The 22,095-nt window shown below is 37.8% G+C and overlaps 1 protein-coding gene and 1 long non-coding RNA gene across 3 annotated transcripts; one reads left to right on the forward strand and one right to left on the reverse strand.

The window, feature by feature from the left end:
- Window positions 1-2,352: 2,352 nt before the first annotated feature.
- On the reverse strand, window positions 2,353-10,315 carry CENPW (centromere protein W). The gene is made up of 3 exons (XM_032998054.2): window positions 10,108-10,315; window positions 5,044-5,157; window positions 2,353-3,365 (listed from the first exon to the last, which is right to left on the reverse strand). The coding sequence occupies exons 1-3, from the start codon at window positions 10,195-10,197 to the stop codon at window positions 3,339-3,341; spliced, it is 231 nt and encodes a 76-aa protein (XP_032853945.1). The 5' UTR covers window positions 10,198-10,315; the 3' UTR covers window positions 2,353-3,338.
- A 139-nt stretch (window positions 10,316-10,454) lies between these two features.
- On the forward strand, window positions 10,455-17,504 carry LOC116962885. Of its 2 annotated transcripts, none has more exons than XR_004407861.2 (3): window positions 10,455-11,423; window positions 14,605-14,772; window positions 15,100-17,504. It is a non-coding gene; the product is annotated as an uncharacterized LOC116962885 (long non-coding RNA). The 2 variants fall into 2 exon arrangements; XR_004407862.2 differs by having other exon boundaries at window positions 14,605-14,725.
- The last annotated feature ends 4,591 nt before the right edge of the window (window positions 17,505-22,095 follow it).

The following is a 22,095-nucleotide window of genomic DNA, read 5'->3' on the forward strand; positions in this document are numbered from 1 at the left end:
GTTGATTTTCTGAATCAAAACAGCAGACTTAATGAGCTGACATAACTTTAGATTCAAATAGAAGAGTGATTATTTGAGCCCTGGCCCACAGGAGTACACAAGTCCATATAGTTTCTCCATAGATCTAACCTTCACTGATATACCATTCTTAATATTCACACTTTTTAAATAGTTTTAAACCTAATAATCAGGTGATTTATACCACTCAAAATATTAAACTTACATGCCCTACAAATTAGAATAAAAGTATGCATGAATCTAGTTTTAAAGCTTTCATAACTATCTCCTCTCTTTGCTTATCTTGCAAGCAAAATGATGTGACTGCGAGAGCTAGGATAGTGTATACTCCTCACGAGAAGCCTTACTCAAGTTGGCTAAACAGCAGATCCCGTTTCATCAGTCACTCCATACACGAGATGAAACAAAAATAGCAGCGGCACCATCCCACAAGGGAAAACACCCTCCTCCCTCAGTCACCTGCTCATCAATAAACTTATTTCTTCTTCTTTTGTGCCTTAATTACTTGCAATACTACTCACTGGCTGAGGGACTAACATTAGCTACATGAAAAGCTGAAAACCAAGACAAGTGCCACCAAAAGTAGTTTTGCCAAATTCTTCTATTTCTTCATTTTGACTTCTCCCTTTACATTGACATTCACAGTGAAAGGGCAGGGTGGAACATGAAATAGAAGAACAGTGGGAAAGCTGCAAAGAGAAGAAAAAGAATGGAAGAACTGGACAATGTCTTAGTGTGTCGTTAATTTTTAGGCCTTCTATCCTGCCTTCCTGAGGAAATGAAGAGTCATAACGGTATTGCCTAAGCACCCCCCTTCCCCAGATCCCTTACCTTTAAAACCAGAGGAAATTCAGTTGTGAGCCAATAGTCTCAATGATTTCTGAACACTAAATTTCTCAAGGTTTTATGAAAACAGTCGAATAGAAGAGACACCTTACTAATGCATCAGCATGACTCTTCCCTCGATAATCCTTGCCTTCTTCCTCCTCATGGCAGACAATCAACATAGGAATTCAAATAAGAGAACTCAAATTCATTAGGCTTCTACCACAGATCTAGTTTAAAAGACATTTTCTAGAACTATGTGCTTTGATGTTATGTCATTAAATAGAGGTTCAGTAACAGAAAATAGATTATTAGTATATCCTCCAAGGTTATATTAATTGGAAGTGTTCATCAGTATTTAGACAACACTGCTGTAAGGAGTTTTGATTTTAAAACTCCAAGGAGTACTGGGTAGACAAGACACCCTACATATGTACATGAATGAGTGAGTGCAGAAGAGCTGCCAAATATGATTAAACTTATGGTGAACTTTCAAGAAGATACTAGAAAACCATAATTGCACTGTATATTTCTGAATGCTTAACCACATTACATTAACCACATTACAGTAAACATTTATTTAAAGATTAAGAGAGAATCCTGAATACCTGCCAAGCTATTCAGGTATTCTGTCTACCTGCCTGCTTCAGCTATTATGAAATGTTCACGAAGTACTGGCAATCTAGTGACAGGACACATTCTGACTACAACTCGCTCCCCTATTAAAAAAAGGCACGTTCTTAACCATAAATACACCATGTAAAATACTAAAAAAGTACACTGGTGGCTGGTTTTAACCCTTCCTTGCCTCTCTTTCCCAGTGGAAGCTGATCATCCACCTACTACACATGAATGAGAGCATTCCACTAAGCTCAGAGTGGATCTTGTTCCGAGGCAAATAAAAAAGTTAAAGTGGACATCAAAACAAGTTCCAAAAGAAGCTACAGCACTTAAATGACTGAACAGTGAGGAAAGGTATGTGGTTATACAAGACTATAAGAAAATATTTCAGGGAAAAAGAGAAAACTTTTATAACAAAGGAAAATCTAGTGTCACAATAAACCTGTTAAATCACAGACAATAATTACAAAGAAAAATATAAATACCTAGTCAGATCTCCCTTATTCCTGAAGATGTACTTCAGATTATTAAGTCCAAGTACCCTCTACATATGTTTGCTCTCAGCTTTCTTCGTGGATTCCAAGGGAATAAAAGAAGAAAATGCAGAATAAGGAATCTAGCCAACCCTACAAGAGGTAGACTGAACTAAGCCCTGTGAGTTAACCAAAGCAGAAGTGTCATCCTTCCTTCCTGCATACTGTAAAAGGATGACTTTTCAGAGGTTGTACAGGACTTTAAAAAGTATGTGGACATGATATGAAATTTGAAGTTCTGGCATTGCTCTGGTTTCCTTAGACTGCATAAATATTTATAACAAGCAATTATTTCTTGCTGAATTTCTAGAATATACTCGGTAATGTGCTAAACAAAATTAGACTACTCAATACATAATGTTTTTAAAAATTCTTTATTTTAATAAAAGTTCACTGTGCTTATGAAGGATCAGATACCACATATTCCACAAAAATGTATTATCAGCTCAAACTGTGAGCTTCAACTATACCTTTATTAAAAGATTTAATAAGTGTTAGCAACAGTCTAAAAATAGAATATTATTTTTAAAAGGTATTTTTATATCTTTATTTCCGGACTTCTGACAAGTTAATATGCCACTCAAAATGGAAGAGGAAGTTTATTGGCACTCATGCCAACTTATCTTCACTATTTGTACAAGATCTAACTTCAAAAAACATCAGTTGTGCCAGATCTTTTCTTTTCCATAATGTGCATCTGTCCACACCAACTGAATTAGAGACCACCAACTTCTCATACCACATCAAACAATAAGCCATCTTAACAGTTCAATGCATGACTGAGAAATACAAAACATGTATTCTTTCCCCAGAACACATAAGTTTTATCCCACTTTATAGTGCCATTTAAAAACATATTAAGACATTTATAAATAAATTGAAACCAAGATATTTAATACACTAATTTCTACACCACTTGTTTTGAAAACCAAGATTTTGTTTAGCTAGTAAATCTGCTTTGAATTGCATAACCTATAATGTATTTAGTGAAATCTGCATTTTTATTACAGTTCTCCTTTTAAAAGTTTCATACTTCTAATAATAAATGACACATCGTACCTGAAGAGTGATTATAAGTGTTCCCCCATTATTATGGAAGACATAAGGTACATGAAAAGTCTTAAACGACAAGTGACACACATTTTTAAATTATGCATGAAGTGTATGAAAATATACATTGTAAGATTCTTAAATGTATTTTTTAAAAGAAACAGCAAGATAGAATCAGGAGACAGATATCAATAAAACTAAATTCTTCCACAAGTGCAAAAGCGGGCTCACAGGATCTCACGTTAGTAAGAAAACAGAAAAACATGCTTTGAAATTCCAGTGGTCTGTTTTCTAGCCTCTGCTTTTCTTTAAAATAACCTGCAAAAAGAAAAAAAGTGTATTTATCACTACAATCCAGGCAGCAGTAAGAGATCCGAAATGCTAGGCTACTCAGACCAAAGATTCACCTAGCCAAACAATCCATTTCCAAGAGTAGAGTCACCAAGGGTAAAAGCCTAGTAAAAAGGTTAGAAACAAAGCAAAAGCATACAGAAAAATGCCGTATCAGAAAGTATTTTTTTTTAAACAAGAACAATAATAACCAAGAATTTTGTAAAATAAAAGGCTTATTTTAAAAATGAATGCTGAGAAATGGCCATAAAGCTCTCAAGCCCTCAGCAGCCTTACTGAAGCTCTCACCCCGTTAGGCCTAGACAAAAAGAAAAGAAATAAGATTTGCAATTATACAGCTACTATGCTCAATTTGTTTGCAATGACTTATTTCTTTCAATATCAAGAATGCCTAGACCCTTGGAAGGACATTTTTTGGTTTGCAGTTTAAGTAGAAAAATGAACTTCAAAGCCCAAAGTGGGACCATTTAAGTGTTAACATTATTAACATACAGGCAGTTTTTCCTTTCTTCTCATCTGAAAAAAAATAAATGGAGCACAAAAATGTTCAAATAACGTTAAGATTGCAGTTAAAAAGAAGTTACAAATGCGTAAGATTCCAACTGTAACATTCACTTGGCTACCCTACACATCCTGTATATATTTCTGTTACTATAGTAATAGAAAGTATCAAACTAAACACTTCACCAGAGGGGGAAAAAAACAAAACAACAAACTAAACAGAGCCACAGGACCCAAATATCAGATAACACTGAGTTTTGTTCTTCCAATTCACCCAGCAGTAGTAGGTGGTTCAACAGATAACAAATTAAAGAGGCTGAGTTCCTTCATGAAACCTAGGTAAAGCAAACATATCCTAGCGAGTGAAATGAGCTACAGAACACAAACAGATTTCAGTCACACTTTAACACTACTCTAATCCTTTCTAGAGAGAAAGCTGCAACACCTTCTTCTTTGCCTTCTTTTGCATGTACATGAAACTTACCGTGCTCTGTAATGATTCCTCCTCCACAGATATTCATACAGCAATTTTTGTTATGCTGAACTACCCACATAGCAATCCAGTTTAATCTCCCCTTAGTTCTTCCCTTCCTGAATACAACATCACACAAAGCATCTGTTCAAGTAGTATCCACACAATACTGCAAGAACCCACTTCAAACATCTTTCAGACTAAGCAGGCAAGAACTGAAGGTGTAAGAAAGATATCTGAACCTCTCTGAACTATTTCTCACTTGTTCCATAAGCTTCTTTTACATTACGTAAGTTAAGACAGAATGCTTCCCTGATATAGTGTCATCACAAATAAAGATCCTCCAACTTTGGAATGTGCTCCTTTTCCCTGGGCTTTCAGCCCATGGATGCTTGCTGGTAGACTACTGTGTAGACTTACCCACATATTGAAACTATGAATTTAAACATGAAATAATCAAGAAAAAATAGGGCTATATTTAATAGGGCAAGGACAGTTAATTTGATATCTTGGTAACAGTGAATTATGCCAGTGATATATTAAAGAACAATGTTTCTGCAGGTTTTGCATTCTCATTAAAAGCTTACCAACACTAACACAAGAAACTTTTGTATATGCTGTCATAATACGTTTTACTTTAAACAAAAAAGAAAAATATTAAAAATGCTTTACCTTTGCTGCAGCTATAGTGTGCTCAGTTTTAATTATTTTACTTTTGTTTTGAAAAGCATTTGTCCTGGCTTCTTCTGATAGCCGATGGAGAAACAGTAAGAAGCTCAAATGCACCTTTAAAAAAGGGAAGAAAGAAAAAAAAAAAATCAAGGAGGATTCAAACTGTTTAAGCACAGTTTGGTTTTTGTAGAGGTTCATTGTTTGAGACAGTGGATTCGTATATTAGACTGCTTCCAAATTCCTGAAAGATGTCCTCAGGAAAACAAAGTATCATTCAATTCAAGTCTTCATAAATTCCCAAGATATTCCTTACTGCCAGACTCTTGTAAATATAGCTGAAATTTTGTATACTGGAATCATAAAAGTGCTCTATAAATGATCATACAAACAACCGATCTAACAGAAATAAAATCTGATTTTTATTACCAGTTTTTTAACAATAAAATGTAAACATAAATATCATAGAATAAGAAGGAGCCTTTTTGCTTAGTAGTAAATATAGTCAGCTTTCAGTGACAACAGCCAGACTTTTAATGAAAAGCAAATTCACCCCTGCCTTATCACCAAATGGACCACAGACAAGTTCAAGGACTTCTGCCCTTTTTCAGTGCAAAGGAGCATTGACATTAATTTCTCCAGAACAAGAAATTCTCCACTGTCAGAAGGTTACATCCATTTTTTCCCAGTTCACCACTTAACCTTTTTACTTGAAAAGAACTGGTAGGGCAGTATTCCATTCAATACAGAATGCTGCTCTGCTAGAAACAGCAAAAATTTCAGCAGGCAAGGAACTGCTCCAACTTGGACTAAAAACTGCCAGCCAAAAGCACCCCTGTGTAATAAGGGATCTATAACACAAACCTCTACCATTATATGGACGTTATGTGAACTATTTTAATAATCTAACCTGAAGATTGGTAAATGCACCTTTTGTAAATTAAACTTTCAAACAATATTATCTTTGCTATGTAAAGTATACAAAAATACTTTTTCAGTCAAGAGCTCAGAAAAATTTTACTGGAATATATTAAAATTTTATTTATATGATTTAGGTGATTTCCTTACTCTGCTATACCTGATCTGCAAAGCCTAGAAAGATACAAAAAGGAATGTTACAAATTAGAATTTATAGGAATTACTTTGGCAGTGCGTTTGCAGCACAAAGAATCTGTTAGAGGACAGGCATTTCAGTGTTCATATGACAAGCAATTTAGGGTCTTTTTCTAAACTCCTGAATTAAATGAAGCTAGCGTGCAATAGATAAATTTACATAATATTTGGCATAATTTGGAAGCATCTACTACACACAAAGCAGATGGTTTTGAAGATTTATTTAGCAAAATAGCCATTTTTTAACTAGTCTTTAGTTACACAGAAATAATCTCCAATGAAATCAAGCAGTGGCACTAAAATACCGTTCACCATTAGAACTCTCATTATTAGACTTATCAACATGGAGGTTGTATTTCTGGAAACAACCTGGGGGAGAAGAGAGAGGTGGAACAAAAGCTTCCACACTTGCAAGTCCTCCTGCTGAGATACGTAAAGGCAAATTTATTAATTTTAAAACTGCCTTTAAAAACTGCATCTTCTTTGAGAATCACTGTACCTTTATTTTCCTATTTCCAAAGTGAATTACTGCATGTGGAAAAGCTTCCCCTGAGCTCCTATAGATTTAAACATAGTCACATAACTAAAATCAGAACATCTCACAACAGAGCACACACATTAATAAATATTCCAGATTATTCAAGGCAATTGAGAAAGGCAGAATGACTGAATACGATGAATGAGACAGTTACTGACAAGTACCTAAGTGATACCACATTTGTTTAAATACATTGCTTTACTACATATTAATTGTCCCTCTGCATAAAATGTACAACCAGTTTTGAACTAGTAGTGCAAAACACCTTACACAACTGAATGCCTAATTAGAAGAAAGGTTGTGAAGCTGTAAGAATGTATCGAAAAAACTGACAAGGCTGGTTGAAGAGCAACTTCCACACACCTGTTCAACAGAACTAATGAATAGAAGGACAAGATCCATAATTTTGTTTTGCCATCACAACTTCAGAACAATTCTTTAGACTGATATTTTGCCTTCAATGTACACTTATTCATCATTCTATGCTGATAATGAAGAAAAAAGGTGTCATTCAATGCAATACTTTAAGTTTTTTTCTGCAGTGTAAATACAAACATGCCCTTCTAGCATAAAACAAGCAACTGAGTACCTGCTTTTCTTGTGTAATTTCAAGCTAGAAAAAGTTTGCAGCTTTTTATTCATTGAGGAGGGAATATCTGAACTTCAGTACTAAAAATCTTTACCTCTTATTTCCAAAAAGGTAAATAATTGAGTTATAAGAGCACTGGGAAAACCTTAAACACTATTCCTATCTCTTAATTCAAAGATATTATCACACTCCTTAAAAATCAGCTTCTTGAGAAAGTTTGATGAAGTTTCTTAGCTACCCTGTGCACAGAGAAAGTTGTCAACACTTAGGAAATGGCTTCTGACAAATCTTCAAATTTCAAGAGAGATTTAATCAAAAACATCTAAAAAGTGAAGAAGAAACTCCATTCAGGTATTTAACAAAACTGTCTGAATTCTTAATGTCCTTCAAACTTGTTAATAACAATCATGTAAGAAGACATTGGTTTATCAAGGAACAATAATCGCTGAAGGTCGGGAAAAGAAGAACAATCATACTATGTCATAAATCAGGTAGGCACACCTCCTCACTGGACTGGCTAAGTACCACAGCAGATCCAAACATAAAGCATAGATCATTCGGGAAGATAGCCCAGGAACTGAACTAGACAATTCTCGTATTTCCCTGCAGAAGACACAAGCACTCTCCTCAAAATGTACATGGGTTCATCTTGCTAAGACAGCTACTATACATATTTCTAAAGTGTGCAATCTAATCACTCTTACAAAGTTTGGAGGGAACAACAGACACTAAAAAACATACTCTCAAAACTTGTTACTTGTCTAACTACAGGACTAAACTCCCCCCTCCCCCCATTTTTTTTTTTTTTTTTTTTTTAAATAAAGCAAAACTCCAGCTGTGAATATTTATTCATAAAGAGTTGAAGAGCTGTTAGCCACATGCCTAGTTGAAGAGCATCATGGTCAGTCACCACCCCTGGACATTCCTGTTTAAAGGCAAAATAAAAAGGCTAAGACTCCTAACATTAAAAGCCATTTAATTTGATATCACCAGAAGAAATAATCTAAGCTTCCATCACATTATTAAAATTCATTTTCATCTCATCCTTTGTATTGGAATGAGTATTTGCATAGTCATATTTTAAACTAGATCAGATTACTGTTGTTCATTAGTTTCAGTTAATTCAATTCACTGATTGTCTTTGCAGCCCACAGAACACTAGTGCCGGGACGAGGAAGAGGTAGGAACCAACAGCCAAGATATGGAGGGATATCCCACTTATCTCTTTTCAGATACACTACCATGGAAACACAGACCAACTGTTACTAGCAACTACAAAAAATTGTATTAGTGACTGTGTAAATCTGATTAATTTACTACTGCATTCCACTTAATAAGTTTTGAGTGGGTCTGAGCATGAGTCGCAAGGGGTCAGGTCTTTAGTCTATAAAAGTCTCCAAAGATAGCAAAAGCAGTAGGAAGAAATATTTTTATTAGACCAGATAGAAAAATAAGTACTGTTTACATGTAAATGTAAATCCTCTCATGGAATTACCATATTCATTCATATAATTTTTTTTTTTAATTTTGTATATTTACATTTAGGTTCATAGATCCAGATATCAACCTTCAAGATGCTGCAAGACACAACTTTTAAACACATATGAAAGACAGACTTACAATTCAAGACAGTGATTGTACTAGCATACAGTATGCACTAATGCTCTGAGAAGCACACACATTTGAAAAGAAGAGGGCATGACAGTCAAGCAAGTTAAGCCTATTAAGTCACTCCAAATATTTTTGTTTTAATGCACTGATACTACTATTTTTCAGTATGGCAGCTACCACAATCTCTCTTGAGGTCAGGTTTCCTTGCTGTAGCCAAGTAATTTCTTGGTGAGACAAACCCTTCCTGTGCCACAAATCCTCTACTACAAGTCAGAAGGAATCCAGCTTTGCAGGCCTGTTTTCTGAAACATATTCTGTATGGCTCTGTTAGCCCTACACTTTTATGGCAGGTGTTTTTAATCCATGAACAGGAACCCAACACCTTATTCTGCTCACTAGATTACTAACAAGACTTGTCATTTCTTAGTTTTGGACAGAGACTACTTAGATGACCTTCTACAAAAACATGATCATTCAGACTGTCTTAACAGCTTAGCAACTCATTAATCACAATTCAGTTACTTGATATCGGTATACCTGCATTGCTCTAGATAAAGAACAAACATTAATTCCTACTTCTCAGCCCATCTACATCTAACTCTTTGAACAGCAGTGTGTACATGTAGTGACACAGTTTGCATCAGCCTGTCCCTGAATCTCCAAACTCACTGTCAGAAACCTACGATACAGTAGCCACCAGCAAAGTAGAAAGCTGCAATCACTACTTCCTAGTATTTCATTAGATTAACCAATCGCCTATCTCCTCACAGACTTTGCCTCCCCTCTCCCCGCAGGTCACTGCGGGAACACCGTTAGTAGTAACCTGACATTCAACTGCACCCCACAACTCCATCGCGCTCAATCCATCAGCCCATGCCTTTCAAGCAACAAAACGCAGAGACTAAACGTCCCTCTTTGGGGCCACCCGGCCCTGGGCAACCAGAAGAGCTGCAGCTGCCCGTCATGGCCAAACGCACAACTGCTCCCGGCCCAGCCCTGCTACCCCGGGCTCCCAGGGATTCAGCCCTTGAGCTCACCGCGCTGCCCGAGCGGCCGGGGACCGCAGCGGGCTGCTCGGGGCAGGCGCTGCCCCCCCGGCCCGTGCCCGGAGAAGGCAAGCGGGAGGCCGCCGGGGCCAGCGCCGAGGGGCGGAGCGGCCCGCACCCAGCTCCAACTCCAGGCCGCACGGCCGGCGCCCGCCCCTCTCCTTCCTCACCAGCAGGTCGGCGTTAGCCGCCAGGCGTAACTGAGCCTTGTGCTTCTTTATTATTTTCCGCAAAGTGCCGCGGGGCGCCACGCACTTCATCCTCCTCTTGCTGCTGCTGCTGCTGCTGCTGCCGGTGCCGCCGCCGAGCAGGGGCCCAACAGCTCCCGCCCAACCGCCCTCCGACGTTCGAATCCGCCGCCCTGGCGCAGGCGCGCGCCCGCCGTGACGCACTTCCCAACGGCCGCCCGCCGCACCGCCCCCCATTCCCCCCCCCCACACACCCCGCGGCGGGGCCCCTCCCCTCTCCCGCCGGCGGCGGAGCGGCGCGGCCGCGTTGCCGTGGAAACGCGCTGAAACCGCAGCCACTCGTGGCGGGGGGGGGGGGGGACGGGGCGCGGGCCGAGGGGCGAAGGTCCCCTTCCCTCGCCCCCGGCCGCTGCTGGCCGGCCGAGCCTGGCGCGTCCCCCCCCCCCCCCCCCCCCACCCGCCGCGTCCCCAGAGCGGCGGTGGGAGCCCCCCCCGAGCCGGTGCCGGGTGTGGGAAGCGGTCCCAGGTGGACGCCGCGACCGGCCCTTCCCCGCGCAAGCGGCTGCGCGTCAAAACCGCTTGCCTTGCGCGCCGACTGGAGCTCGGGTGTCGCTCTGGGTAACCTCCACCCGCGCCCTTTTTTAAAATCAACGGGAAAGAAAACGGACGGGGCGGCACACCCGGCTGCCCGTACCCAGCCTCCGAGCCTGGCCGCTGCCACCCGCAGAGGTTTCCCAAAACGGGGGGAACGTGGCACCGGTCGGGGGCACCGGCACGGTGCTGCCTGAACCAGCCCCGGGCCGAGCCCTGTGGATTTTCAGTAGCCAACCGTCTCCCAAGCACGATAGAATTTACTCGCCGCAGAAGGCGAGGGAGCCGGACAACGCGCTTGTTGCCTCCGGCGTTGCCTCGTGTGACCCCGCTGGGACGCGTGACACCGGGTGGCTCCGTCTGCCTGGCGTGCAGGACCGGGAGCCTGATTAGCACCGTCAGCCCACTCTGAAACGAGCCTGGGGTGCTGGTTATGCGCTGCGCCTAAACCCGGGTAAAACACTGCTTTAGTACAACTGTGGCATTGACTGAATCGTGCACAGAAACACACGCTCGTTCTGAGGTCGGCCACCACTTCAAAGGGACATCCTTTCTCTAGCATCTGTCCCTGCACTTCTCTTTTGGCTGGCGGGTGCTGCTGACTGAAATACAGGTTTCCCCACAGAGGGGCCCCTGTAGCTTGGCATTCTCAGTGTATTTGGACTGTGTGTACTTAGTTGGAGAAGGGGTCAGGATTTCATACCGAGGTATGGAGTTTTTCAGCATATTTATTAGTTTTTTTGTTTTCTTTGGCCTATGGGATGTTTGCAGATTTCAATGTTAAATCAGTAAGGTAAATATATTGCCTTAATATATGCAAAATTATCAGCACCCAGATATGAATCGGTTTTACTGAAGCATGTTCTTAAATCTGTATGATTTGGTATTTTAGTTAATTTTGCAATATGCACAATATGTAGTCCAAATAGAAGTATGATATCTGACAGCAGGAGAGAATTTAGGATTTGCCAGTTCTTCATACTCTGTCAGATATTTGAAAATCATGCTTTGTTCTTTCAGCTGACTGTCACTTGCCATTAATCGTCAAAAGCGGTGCAGATCTTAAAATCAGGATCTTAAAATCTTTTCTCTGAATGGGTAAGCACACTAAAACATAGGGTTTTTTTCTGCAGTTTAATAATAATCACAGTTAATGGCTCAGCAGCACTGCTAGAAGTAAACATTTGTTTTTTCAGTTAACGGCTATGACTCAGGAGCTACATAGGGTCATATACTGTAATGCTCATAATATACACATAGAAACTTGCACTGGGATCAACAATAATTCAGCATGTCAACAGATTCAAATCTGCAGCTGGGAGGAATCGGTAGCTCCACTGGACCTTACCTGAGCTGAGAACTGGGCCTTGCAATCTCACGCTGGGGGAAACCAGTATGGGCAAGCATTTTACAAATTGTATGAGTTGCAAAAGAACCTCCGCTATAGGTCTAAAACTATTAAAATACATCACACAAATTTGAAACTGTGCAGTGATCTGCATAAAATCAGATATTGAGACTTAAGACTAGTAACTATATCTTTAGTCACGTGCTTGCTATATAGACAATGACTTGAATAATAAAATTTATTAAGTCTAATACTATTAGACTTTTGTTAGTTTTGATAGCTTTATATTTCTAGTGGACTATTCTTTGGTTTTAACCATAGAAAATAATTATAAAGTGCTGTATCAAATCCACTTATTTACCAGATATCCTTTTTTCTTACATTTTGAAAAATTTGTGACATTAGTTACTGCAAGCAATTGATAACAGAGGTCCAATGTAAAAATGTTAAATTATAGGTTCTGATTTGCTGAATGAACGTGAACTTCAGTAGTTAAAATTTCTCCTTGAATGTATACTTTTATGTCTTTATCAATAAATATTTCTGTAAATATGATTTTTAATAGTTTAATTTTAATACGGGTATATTGTAGAACAAGAAAAAATTACAGTGCTGTACATTATGTCTTGCAATAGAGAAAAATTATTTTATAAGTTAACTAAATTACTACATTTCATAAAAATCACAACTGTTTGAATATTTTGATTTGTATTAACACATGGATTAATGATTACAGTGAATCACAGAAAACTGCAAACTCACATGTTTCTGATTTTGAACATGACTGTTTTCTGGTTTTCTGGTAGAATCTGTAATGTTCTGTTATAATGCTATTATGAAATATCATTTAAATGGCTAAAAGAATGCTGAAAAATGTATTTTAAATGAATTATTGAAAAGTTGAAATTGTTAAATTTGCCATGCTCATGTAGCTTCTTAAAAGAGGCAATTCTGTGCCTTATAGGCACATTTTCATGTTTTGCCTGTTCAAAAGCTGCAGGAGTTTTTCATCCATCTTCTATAAGCAGTTACTTTCTTTTCAAACAGTATTTCAAGGATTTTCCACTTTTTAACTACTGCAGTTTTTAAGCTTTCAGTAGTTCATTTTGTGAACTGGGTGTGTTTCGTGGCTTCAGCTGCAGCACAGCATCTTCCCAGTTTTCCAGCAATACTGAACTGTGTTTTAGAACTAAATACATCATCTGGGACTGATGATAACAGCTAGGAAAATTCAGCAATTAAGATGTCACCATCCAAGTCCAACTTCAAGAAAACAGTCTTTGCAGTGTTCTTGAGTAAAGCCGATTTCAGTGACATTATTTTGTCACTTTTGTTTCCAGATTATGTGAGTTTTTTGAGAACAGTTCCATACATTTCAGTGATTAAAAAAGAGGCCAAGTTTGGGGCCATCACTGCTGAACTGCAAACCAGTAAACATTTTGTTCTCTGTTTCTGTAAGGAAGGAGATGAATTTAAAGACTAATTTTATCCACTCCTCTAATACACTGTAAATTGAAACAAGGGTAATATTTGAGAATTATTTTGAAAAGCAGTGTTTCCCTTCTGACATGAAACTTCTACAAGCCCATCTTAACTTGTTAAATTGTCTCTCCCAGCCTGTCCTTTGCAACTCTTAGTTTAATTATTTTGTTTCTGGATTTTGACATTATCTTCAGTCAGACTCTTCATCAGCTCTTCATCAATTTATAATTTCAGAGTCAACCTTCACAATGCTGAAGAATTCCATTTTAAATGTGTGATCTCTTGAAATTAATAATCACATTTTATAGATTCTTGCTAAGCCAAAGGTCCCTCAGTTTCTTCTCTAGTTAGGTAGAGACTATTAAATACTTTCTGGTGCTAATCCAGCTTTGGTGGTTGATGAAAGACTTTGAAACTTATCCTGGATATGAATGTCAAGCCTAAAATCTTTTGATGTTTTCTTCAGTGATGAAAAGATATCTCTAAAACAGAACATAACAATTCAGCAAAAGTAAACTCTTCTATAAGGTAGCTGATAGGCTTGATCATAGTGGTTGGAGCACACAGACTGACTCTCCTGTTACATCTGTATATTCTTTCTGTTGTATATAGGATAATTCAGGTGTGATTGAATACTTGTGCAGCAAAACAGGAAAAGAGAGAATACAAAGGAGCAAATTGTATGTCTTCCTATCTTCTATGGAACTCAAATCTCTTTCTTGAAAAAGAAGGTAGAAATGGCCATTTTAACAAGAAACTTTTCTCCTGTGGCTGTTACTATTAATATAGCAGCAATAATTTAATTGTAATAGTAAATATTACAAGCTCAAAGATGTGTTTGGTAATCATCTTTTATTTTAATGAAGAAAGCAAAGAATTCTCTAGGATCAATTATTTTAACATTTTTTTTATTTATTTATTTAAGCACTATTTCTGTTTTCAGGCCCAGTGTTGAACAGTGAAAAATAAGAAAGGCAAAACACTGTAAAGTGTATTTGAAATTCAGATTATTTGCTGATTTTAGGTTTTACAATTTAAACTTCGGTTTTGTTTTTCAGGACATTCTGTATATCAGCTCTCTGTGTATAAGGCTGTGAAGAACCTGCATAAAGTCTGTTGACTTCCACAAGCCAGATACCATCTGCCTGTTGTAGCTGCTGGGATTGCATTCATAAAAAAGTTAAGGTATATAAATCACAGATTAGGACTCCCTCTTACCTTCAGAGGTATTCTTTATGAACTTGAGATGCCATCAACTGAAAATGTATCAGTTTCATTGCTTCTGAAGTAATTTAATGCAGGATCACGTTTATATATAGCTCAATACTTTATAGTCCAATACTTTATTTAATTATGTAAGAGAAAATTGTTTATTTTAGATGTTCCCAGTGAAATCCACAAAGATAAATAAATAACATCAAAAATAATTATTTCAGATACCCACTTTGCTTTCAAGTAGCTTTTCTCGTTCCTTTTTTAGATTTTTACATTATTTACATTTTGCTCCTGGATCTACTACACCTATTTAATGCCAGTCATATTTCCTACCCCAGATTCCCAAAGGAACGATGTTATCCTGTGCAGATGTCATGCTTTCCACAACTACATACAAGCCAGAAGGATCTTCCAGCACCTCTGCTCTGATCCGCTAATCCAGACCTGCCAAAAAAGACGACCTTCTCAGAGAAACTTTCACAAGCCTAAACAATATTCTGAAAAATACCTGTTGTCTGCCTTCCAAAACATATATTTCTGTAAATGTATTACAGAGAAGAAAGGGGAGCGCAAAACTTAATAACATTCCCTGGGATCTTACTTTACTGAAAACTGGTCTAATTAGCATAACATGTTTAATAGTAATGACCCCCAATAGAGAACTAAAACAAAGATTAATAGATGGATACATATTACTCAACTGCCAACTTTTTAATTAGATTTATCAGGGAGAGTAGATCAGAGGTGTTGAGCATAAGAAGGCCCGAGCCTAATGGTTTTTCTTCAGTTTGTTTTTCACATGAAGAGTAGCAGCACCCTTTAGCCCCACTAGAAGAGACGTTATCTTTCACTTCCCACAAGGACCATGTTTTTTCCACACTGACTTTTTCTTCAGTCAGAAAGAAACCCCTAGAAGTCTGATATGCAACAGTATTTCCCTACCTCTTTGTTGATCGTCTTCAGGTTATGTCAGCTCTCAAGTGCTAAATGATGTGCTACAAAATGGCCTGCTTAGTTATGCATCCTTCCACCAGTTTTCTGGCCGTGGCTGCAGAGGAAGATGGGTGATCCCAATTTGAGATATCAACCCCTGCAGCAAGAAAATTAGCCTGTTGCCAGTGTTTCTGATTGTCGCTATTCCTGAGCTCTCCTAAAATAGTGGAGGAAGTGGTCATGAGGGCACTGTAAATTAAAAATGTCCACGTCTTGCCTGGTACTGCCTGAAAACCCTGTGAATGTAATAAAACAAAGGGACGTACGTGCATATTTGTTAACATTAAAGCCAGTTAAGTCTATTGATCACATGTATATCTCAGGCCAAAAACAGAAATACTTTTTTTTTTTTTTTTTAATTAATAAACAGTAGCTGATAAACAGTTGGATGCTTTCCTGCAAGCAGATTTGCCCTGATGTCCCTGATGATGGATTAACAGCAAATTTAATTCAAAGAGAACCAGTAAAGTGGCAGTCAGGTTAGGTTTCAGGTGAGATGAATTGATTACTGATTACTTAAATTTCACTTCACATGACAGAATCCAAGCCATAATGTTTTTATGTGTGAACATGGTAGAAAAAAGAAGAATGGCAGCTATAGGGGAGCAAGAATTTAAATATTGACTTTCAGGTGCATGGAATACACCTATAATGCAATAGGAGTAGTGTTTAGTGCACAAAGTTGACATGTATTCTACAGTCAGGAAGACAGGAGAGGGAAAAATTAAGTAATTTTTATTTGTTTCTTTTACCATTGTAACTAATGTGGCAGTTAAAAACCTTTCAGATAAAATATTAATAGTTCAGAAGAGGCTGTAATCAGAATATATTTTTTTTCCATGCAGATTTTCAGAAGAGTTTTTGTTAGCTGCCAAAAGGAACATACAGTCACCTGAGAGTGAAGTAATATAATTTATGCCAAACGGTTTACCACAAATAGTTCCTTAGTGATCCACCTTCTTTAGCAAGCAGACATAAAATCATTGGTCTTCAAAATTATGTTCAGAAACTAATGATCTAATACAAGCTATCAAGAGAGGGATGCATAGAGTTCAACTATCTATTTTTCTGGGGGGAAAAGTGATTGAGAATTTTAATGTTAGTTCTGTACTAGTAAAGAATATACACTGGAGAACAACAGAATTGCTCTTTAGTTTCTGTCATTACAGAAACACTTGCATTCCTTTTGAGTGCACAGAAATCTTCTTGAATATGTCATGGTTTTTTCAAATTTGCAAACACCTTTTTTAAACAACAATAAGTGAAATATAAAACCATCTCAAACTTTTCCAGAATATATTGAAAATCAGTAACTTTCTGAAGGTATATAAACAAAAAAGATACATTTTTAAAAACTGCTGCTGTAGCATAAATGAAGGAAAAACACTTCTTTGGAGAATATGGTTAAGTATAGGAATTACTAACGCCTTTTCTTTTCAGCTAGTTAACTGCAAATTTTATTCTTAGGAATGTAGGTTTGGAGGGTTTTTTAGTATTTTGCTATATAGTGTACAGAAAGAGACTTCAAACAATTATCCATTGAGCTAAAAATTCTTTTATTAGCTTAAAATCATTTTGCCTTCTGGGGATGATAACATTTGCAGTTTCAAATGTGATTAAATGGAAGTGGTAGTTTACAAAGTGAGAGATACTGTATATATTTCTTTGAATGTAAACCAACACCAGTAAGTATTGCTTAAATAAATGTAACTTTGACCACAGTTTTGTAAATAAACAATTGCTGATACAATCTTTTTCTTTTCCTACAGAACAAACACACTTTCTTCAAACAATGCTTGACACAAAGAAAAATAGCAAGGGTGTAACACTTCAGGTTAATAAAACTAAAAGATAGCAGCTGTAGCTGCAGCCTTGCAGAAAGGCAAGATGCTGCTCTCTGCTGTAAGAAACTGCATTGGAGCCTTAACGTAAGAATAACCATATTGTCTGTGGAGAAGAGAAACAATATCGAGTTTTCTTCATCTATCCCAGACTGCTGTGTAAGCCTGTTGTTAAAACAGAAATGTACATGGGAGCACAGTAGCTAATATAACTGGTTTAATAAATGGAGGTGCCATACTGTTTTTCTAGACGAGGCTACCTACCTGACGTTATGTAGTATAATTTAACTACCACAAAGCTAAGAAAAAGGTGTATTCGAAACTGAAAGTCACACCTCTTGCATCAGAAATACAATTATAACAAAACTAACTCCACACAAACACAGAGTGAATCATAACACAAATGCAAAATTTTTTTTAAAGAGCATACCTTAATGTTAGCTGACACTTGGCAAACAGAAGTCAGCTCTAAGGTCTGTTACCTTTATCTCAGGTGTTGCAAACAGACATTTTGTATTTGGACTACCTAGCTTGAATATTAGCAAAGATTAAGCACTGAAGGACAGTGATGTTCTTCATAGTAAATAAGGGGTTTAAGTACTTTTGCCAGGGTACGGGCTGTGGCTCCTTAATATCACCAGTGATGTACCAGCTTCCAGATGTGCTATGGAACAGTTCCCTTGGAGCAGGTCAATAGCCTCAAACTGCTGCTAGTTACCATCCTGACTGATGTTACCATCCTGACTGATGGCACTTTGCCCCTACACAAACCAACCAGTCAGTGCTACCACTGAACAATGAAGAGTGAAACATAAAATTGCTGTTCAGAGGCATCTCTTTGCCTAAAAAGATAGCAGGTGTGTTCTTTTTTAGACTTTTTTTTTTTTTTTTTTGAATGGTAGTACATTGATATTGAATGTTGCCCTGCCTTGCAAAGTGAATAAAAATATGCTTATGCTTGATATCAGGATATTTTTTTTTTCCCAGCATGTTTTTCAAACTGGTCTAAAGATACTTGCTGACTTGAAAGATGTGTTTACATCTCTCTAGCATTCTTCTCACTTTTATCTGATGACGTAGTGATATCACTAGGTCTGCTCTTAGGTGCACAGTGTCCTGGGAGACATCCATCAGGAGAAAGAGAAAAAAATAAGAGAAAAACAAGAATATGGAGAGCTGGGCCTATATGCAGGGGTTTCTTTGGGGGGGAGGGAGGCTGGTTCTAGTGTAAATGTGATTTGGTTGAAGGACCATACTCATTGGTATGCTTGGCTGTTTTGCAGTGCTACAAGCAAGAGAAACAGCTGTAAACCTAGCTTAACTCTCCAATTAAGCTGAATTTATGACATCTTTACAATACCAGTACAGAACAAAGCAGCTGGAGACAACGAGTAATTCTGATCCTAACAATCCCTTTTTAGGCTTTATTTGGCATTCTTTGGTCAGGCAAAAGTTTGCCAGTTTGTCTAAGATTAAATTTAGAGGCTTCTGAGAGGCCTCTGAAGATTAAACAAAATTATACCGTAGAACACATGTTCGTAAATGCATAGACTTTAAATGTTCCTTTGTAACTTTATATTTTGAGCAGATAAATCCAATTTGAGTGTCTTGTGAACCCAGAACTCTCACTGATTTCAATAATTACCAGGATTGCACTTTAATTAGGTTTGCCTATTACATTTTTTTTACATAGAAGTAAATTGATTTTTATTTCCAAAATAAATTTAACAATTGCCTTCTGCCACAATTCTTACACTTGTGAATTCTATGTGTGCATGACAAATCTTCATTTGCCCTTAGCTACAAGGGTCTTGAAATACGGTCCTGAAATACATATGTTTGTATGAAGAAGCCACAGACATCAGTATCTTGATGTACAGTCCACAGCCTTACTGCTTTTCTTTGTGATCCCCAGAACAGAGGAAAATTTGAAATGCTTATCAATTTTTTTCTTTTTTTTTTTCATCTGTTTTTCATTTGTGAGTCAGTTGCCTTTAGTAGACCCAAACAGCAGAATCTGGTTGTTCATTCAGAATAAGACTCCTTTTTGTTCTCATAGGCTAGATCTGTACATATGAGTATATTGTTAGGCCTAGTCCTGGGTCTGTGAGGAAGAGGAATGCTACACCTCAGGCACCTATGGCTGAATTCTCTTTTCCCTAAATATAGGGTGATCTAGTCAATCCCCACTACTGGGGACAAACCCTGCCACAGACCATCCTCTGCTCTGGCTCAGGCCAGAGCTGTACCTGCTAATCTCATGCTAGGAATGGAGTAGTTACTACTATTGCACACCAGACTTTGTGCTTGTCCCTTCTCCAGTTTAACATACTGTACCTGTAGCCATGGAATAATGCAGTAAGGATTGCGGAACATTTGTCAGTGGGGCTGAAAGTTAGAGTCCTAAACAAGAAGTTGCATATCAAAATTAGAAAAGCTCAGCAGTCAGACTCAACGGGGAGGCTGGTCCATGACAGTATTGTTTCTGGGGTTTATTTTGTGCTCCAACTAGCCAGGGCCAGGGTCCAGAACATGGATCTCCTCTGTGTTTGGAGGCTGTTCTTACGACTGACCTACAAGATCAGCTGTTTGCTTTCTCTTTCTAGTCCTGAATCATGCTCTGTTTGCTCCAGCAACAGTATTTCAACAGGGAGAATGGGAAGTTGATGTCTCTGCCTGTTCACAGCCTGGTGGCTGGGGAGTGCTTGAGAAGTGGGGAATGCAGTGTTCAGTCCCAAAATTTAAGGAGGAAATGGACTGAGGATCCTGTTTGACCCAGGACAAATGTACTCACCACAAAGGTATTGTACAAAAGAGTAAATAGAAAGTACCAGTTGGCGACTGGGGATACAGAGTCTGGTCCACAGGCACTGCCCTGCACTTCAGCCATTATAAACAATTATTTTTGTTCATTCATTGTTTTGTCAGGGTTTAAATTAGAAAATATCAGTTGCAGAACTAAATTGTTCTCAGTTTTTAATCAGACCTCAGAATTACGCTGTCTGACGCTCAGAGTTGCTTGATGTCAGGAGGCAAGCACAGGATAAGAAATTTATTAAATCTTCCATGAAACAGTTTTATTTCAAAATTTGACTTTGCCGTACTCCAACAGGAAACAATAGTGCAATAACACAGCAACAAAATTAAACCTGTAAGTAAATGGCTACAGGCATATAGTTGTGGGAGAATGGGTTGTATGTATTTGTATAGATGTACATATGAAAGATCTGAGTTCTTCTAGCAGCAGTGTCTGGATCCAGTGCTTTGATTTAGATTGTGTTCCTCTGGGGACACTGTTCCATATGTATATAAAACTGAATTTAGTAATTAAATGGGAACTTCTGCATTCTGGGCCCATGAATACCTACTCATAACAAAGTACATTATTGGGTTCAGAAGTTCTGTCTTTGGGAAGATTTGATTGCAGATTTCCTGTCTAGCATTTCTCTGATAGCTTGAAGTCTACAATATATGAGTGTTCTGTATTACACATAGAAAATAGGCTGATTGAACCTATCAGGGATATGAATTGCTATATGCATAACTAGATGATTAATGTAGTTTTATACAGCATTACCTATATTCTAGCATATCATACCTCAGTGGAACCAAATACATGCATTATTATCACAAATATTGTTTTTCCAGGGTCAGCCCTGATTTGTCTATTACCTGATGAAGTCAACAAATCTTAGTACACATGAACAGAAAAACATCTCTTTAGGATGAATCCTGAAAACCATTGCTCCAAGCAGATAGAACATATAGATCCTTTTCCAAATCTAAATTAAATTTTAATACTTTAATACATTTTTCAATACATGAAGAGCGTCATGTGATCCCAAATATTCCTCCAATCTTTAAAGTTTAGTAAGCATCTGAAAATTATTAGTGAAGTTCTCACACTGTACCTATGCAAAAGATAATGATTATACTGAGGATACTTTGCTGACGGCTAACTTTTTAACTCCCTAGTTAACTCTTCCTCCCATCAGGAAATACATTAATAGATTTTATTGGTTAGTTTCTAATCACTTGCAGTAGTTTTTTCATATGCTTAAATTTTCCTCTTAGATGCAATGAATAAAAGCTACAAATATAGCTTAAGACATACCTGTGACATCCAATTTGGTGTCCTGGAGACTTGGACCTTTTCAGGTCATATAGTTCTATAAAGCAACATGCTCAAAGTTAGTATGAAGTAGGTTTAATACACATTAATGTCTTGCATTTCTTGTTAATAAAGTTCATGTTTGAAATGCAACCGATCTTTCTTATTACTCAAATAAAGTCTGCAGTCTGCAAAAGAATCAGAATCATTTCTGAATTCTGTAGGATTATTTGCAACCTCAGCATCTATTATCTTTGTAAAACAATATCTTCACTATGTAATATGTTAAATAAATACAGCTTGTCTTTTACAAGATGGCTTCTCCCATTGACTGCCAAATGAAGCACAACAAAAATGTTTTAAAAAGAATCCTCAATAGCTGCATGAGT

The sequence above is a fragment of the Tyto alba genome, unplaced genomic scaffold, assembly GCF_018691265.1.
Source record: "Tyto alba isolate M040663 unplaced genomic scaffold, T.alba_DEE_v4.0 Super-Scaffold_22, whole genome shotgun sequence".
NCBI lineage: Eukaryota > Metazoa > Chordata > Aves > Strigiformes > Tytonidae > Tyto > Tyto alba.

Bases quoted from the DNA above. Each gene is read 5' to 3' on its own strand.
- CENPW (XM_032998054.2), bottom strand. From the start codon at position 10,197: ATGAAGTGCGTGGCGCCCCGCGGCACTTTGCGGAAAATAATAAAGAAG. The intron at 5,158-10,107 runs GTGAGGAAGGAG...CCTTTTTTAAAG, and splicing joins CGGCTAACGCCGACCTGCTG to GTGCATTTGAGCTTCTTACT. The intron at 3,366-5,043 runs GTAAAGCATTTT...TTCTTTTTGCAG, and splicing joins ACACTATAGCTGCAGCAAAG to GTTATTTTAAAGAAAAGCAG.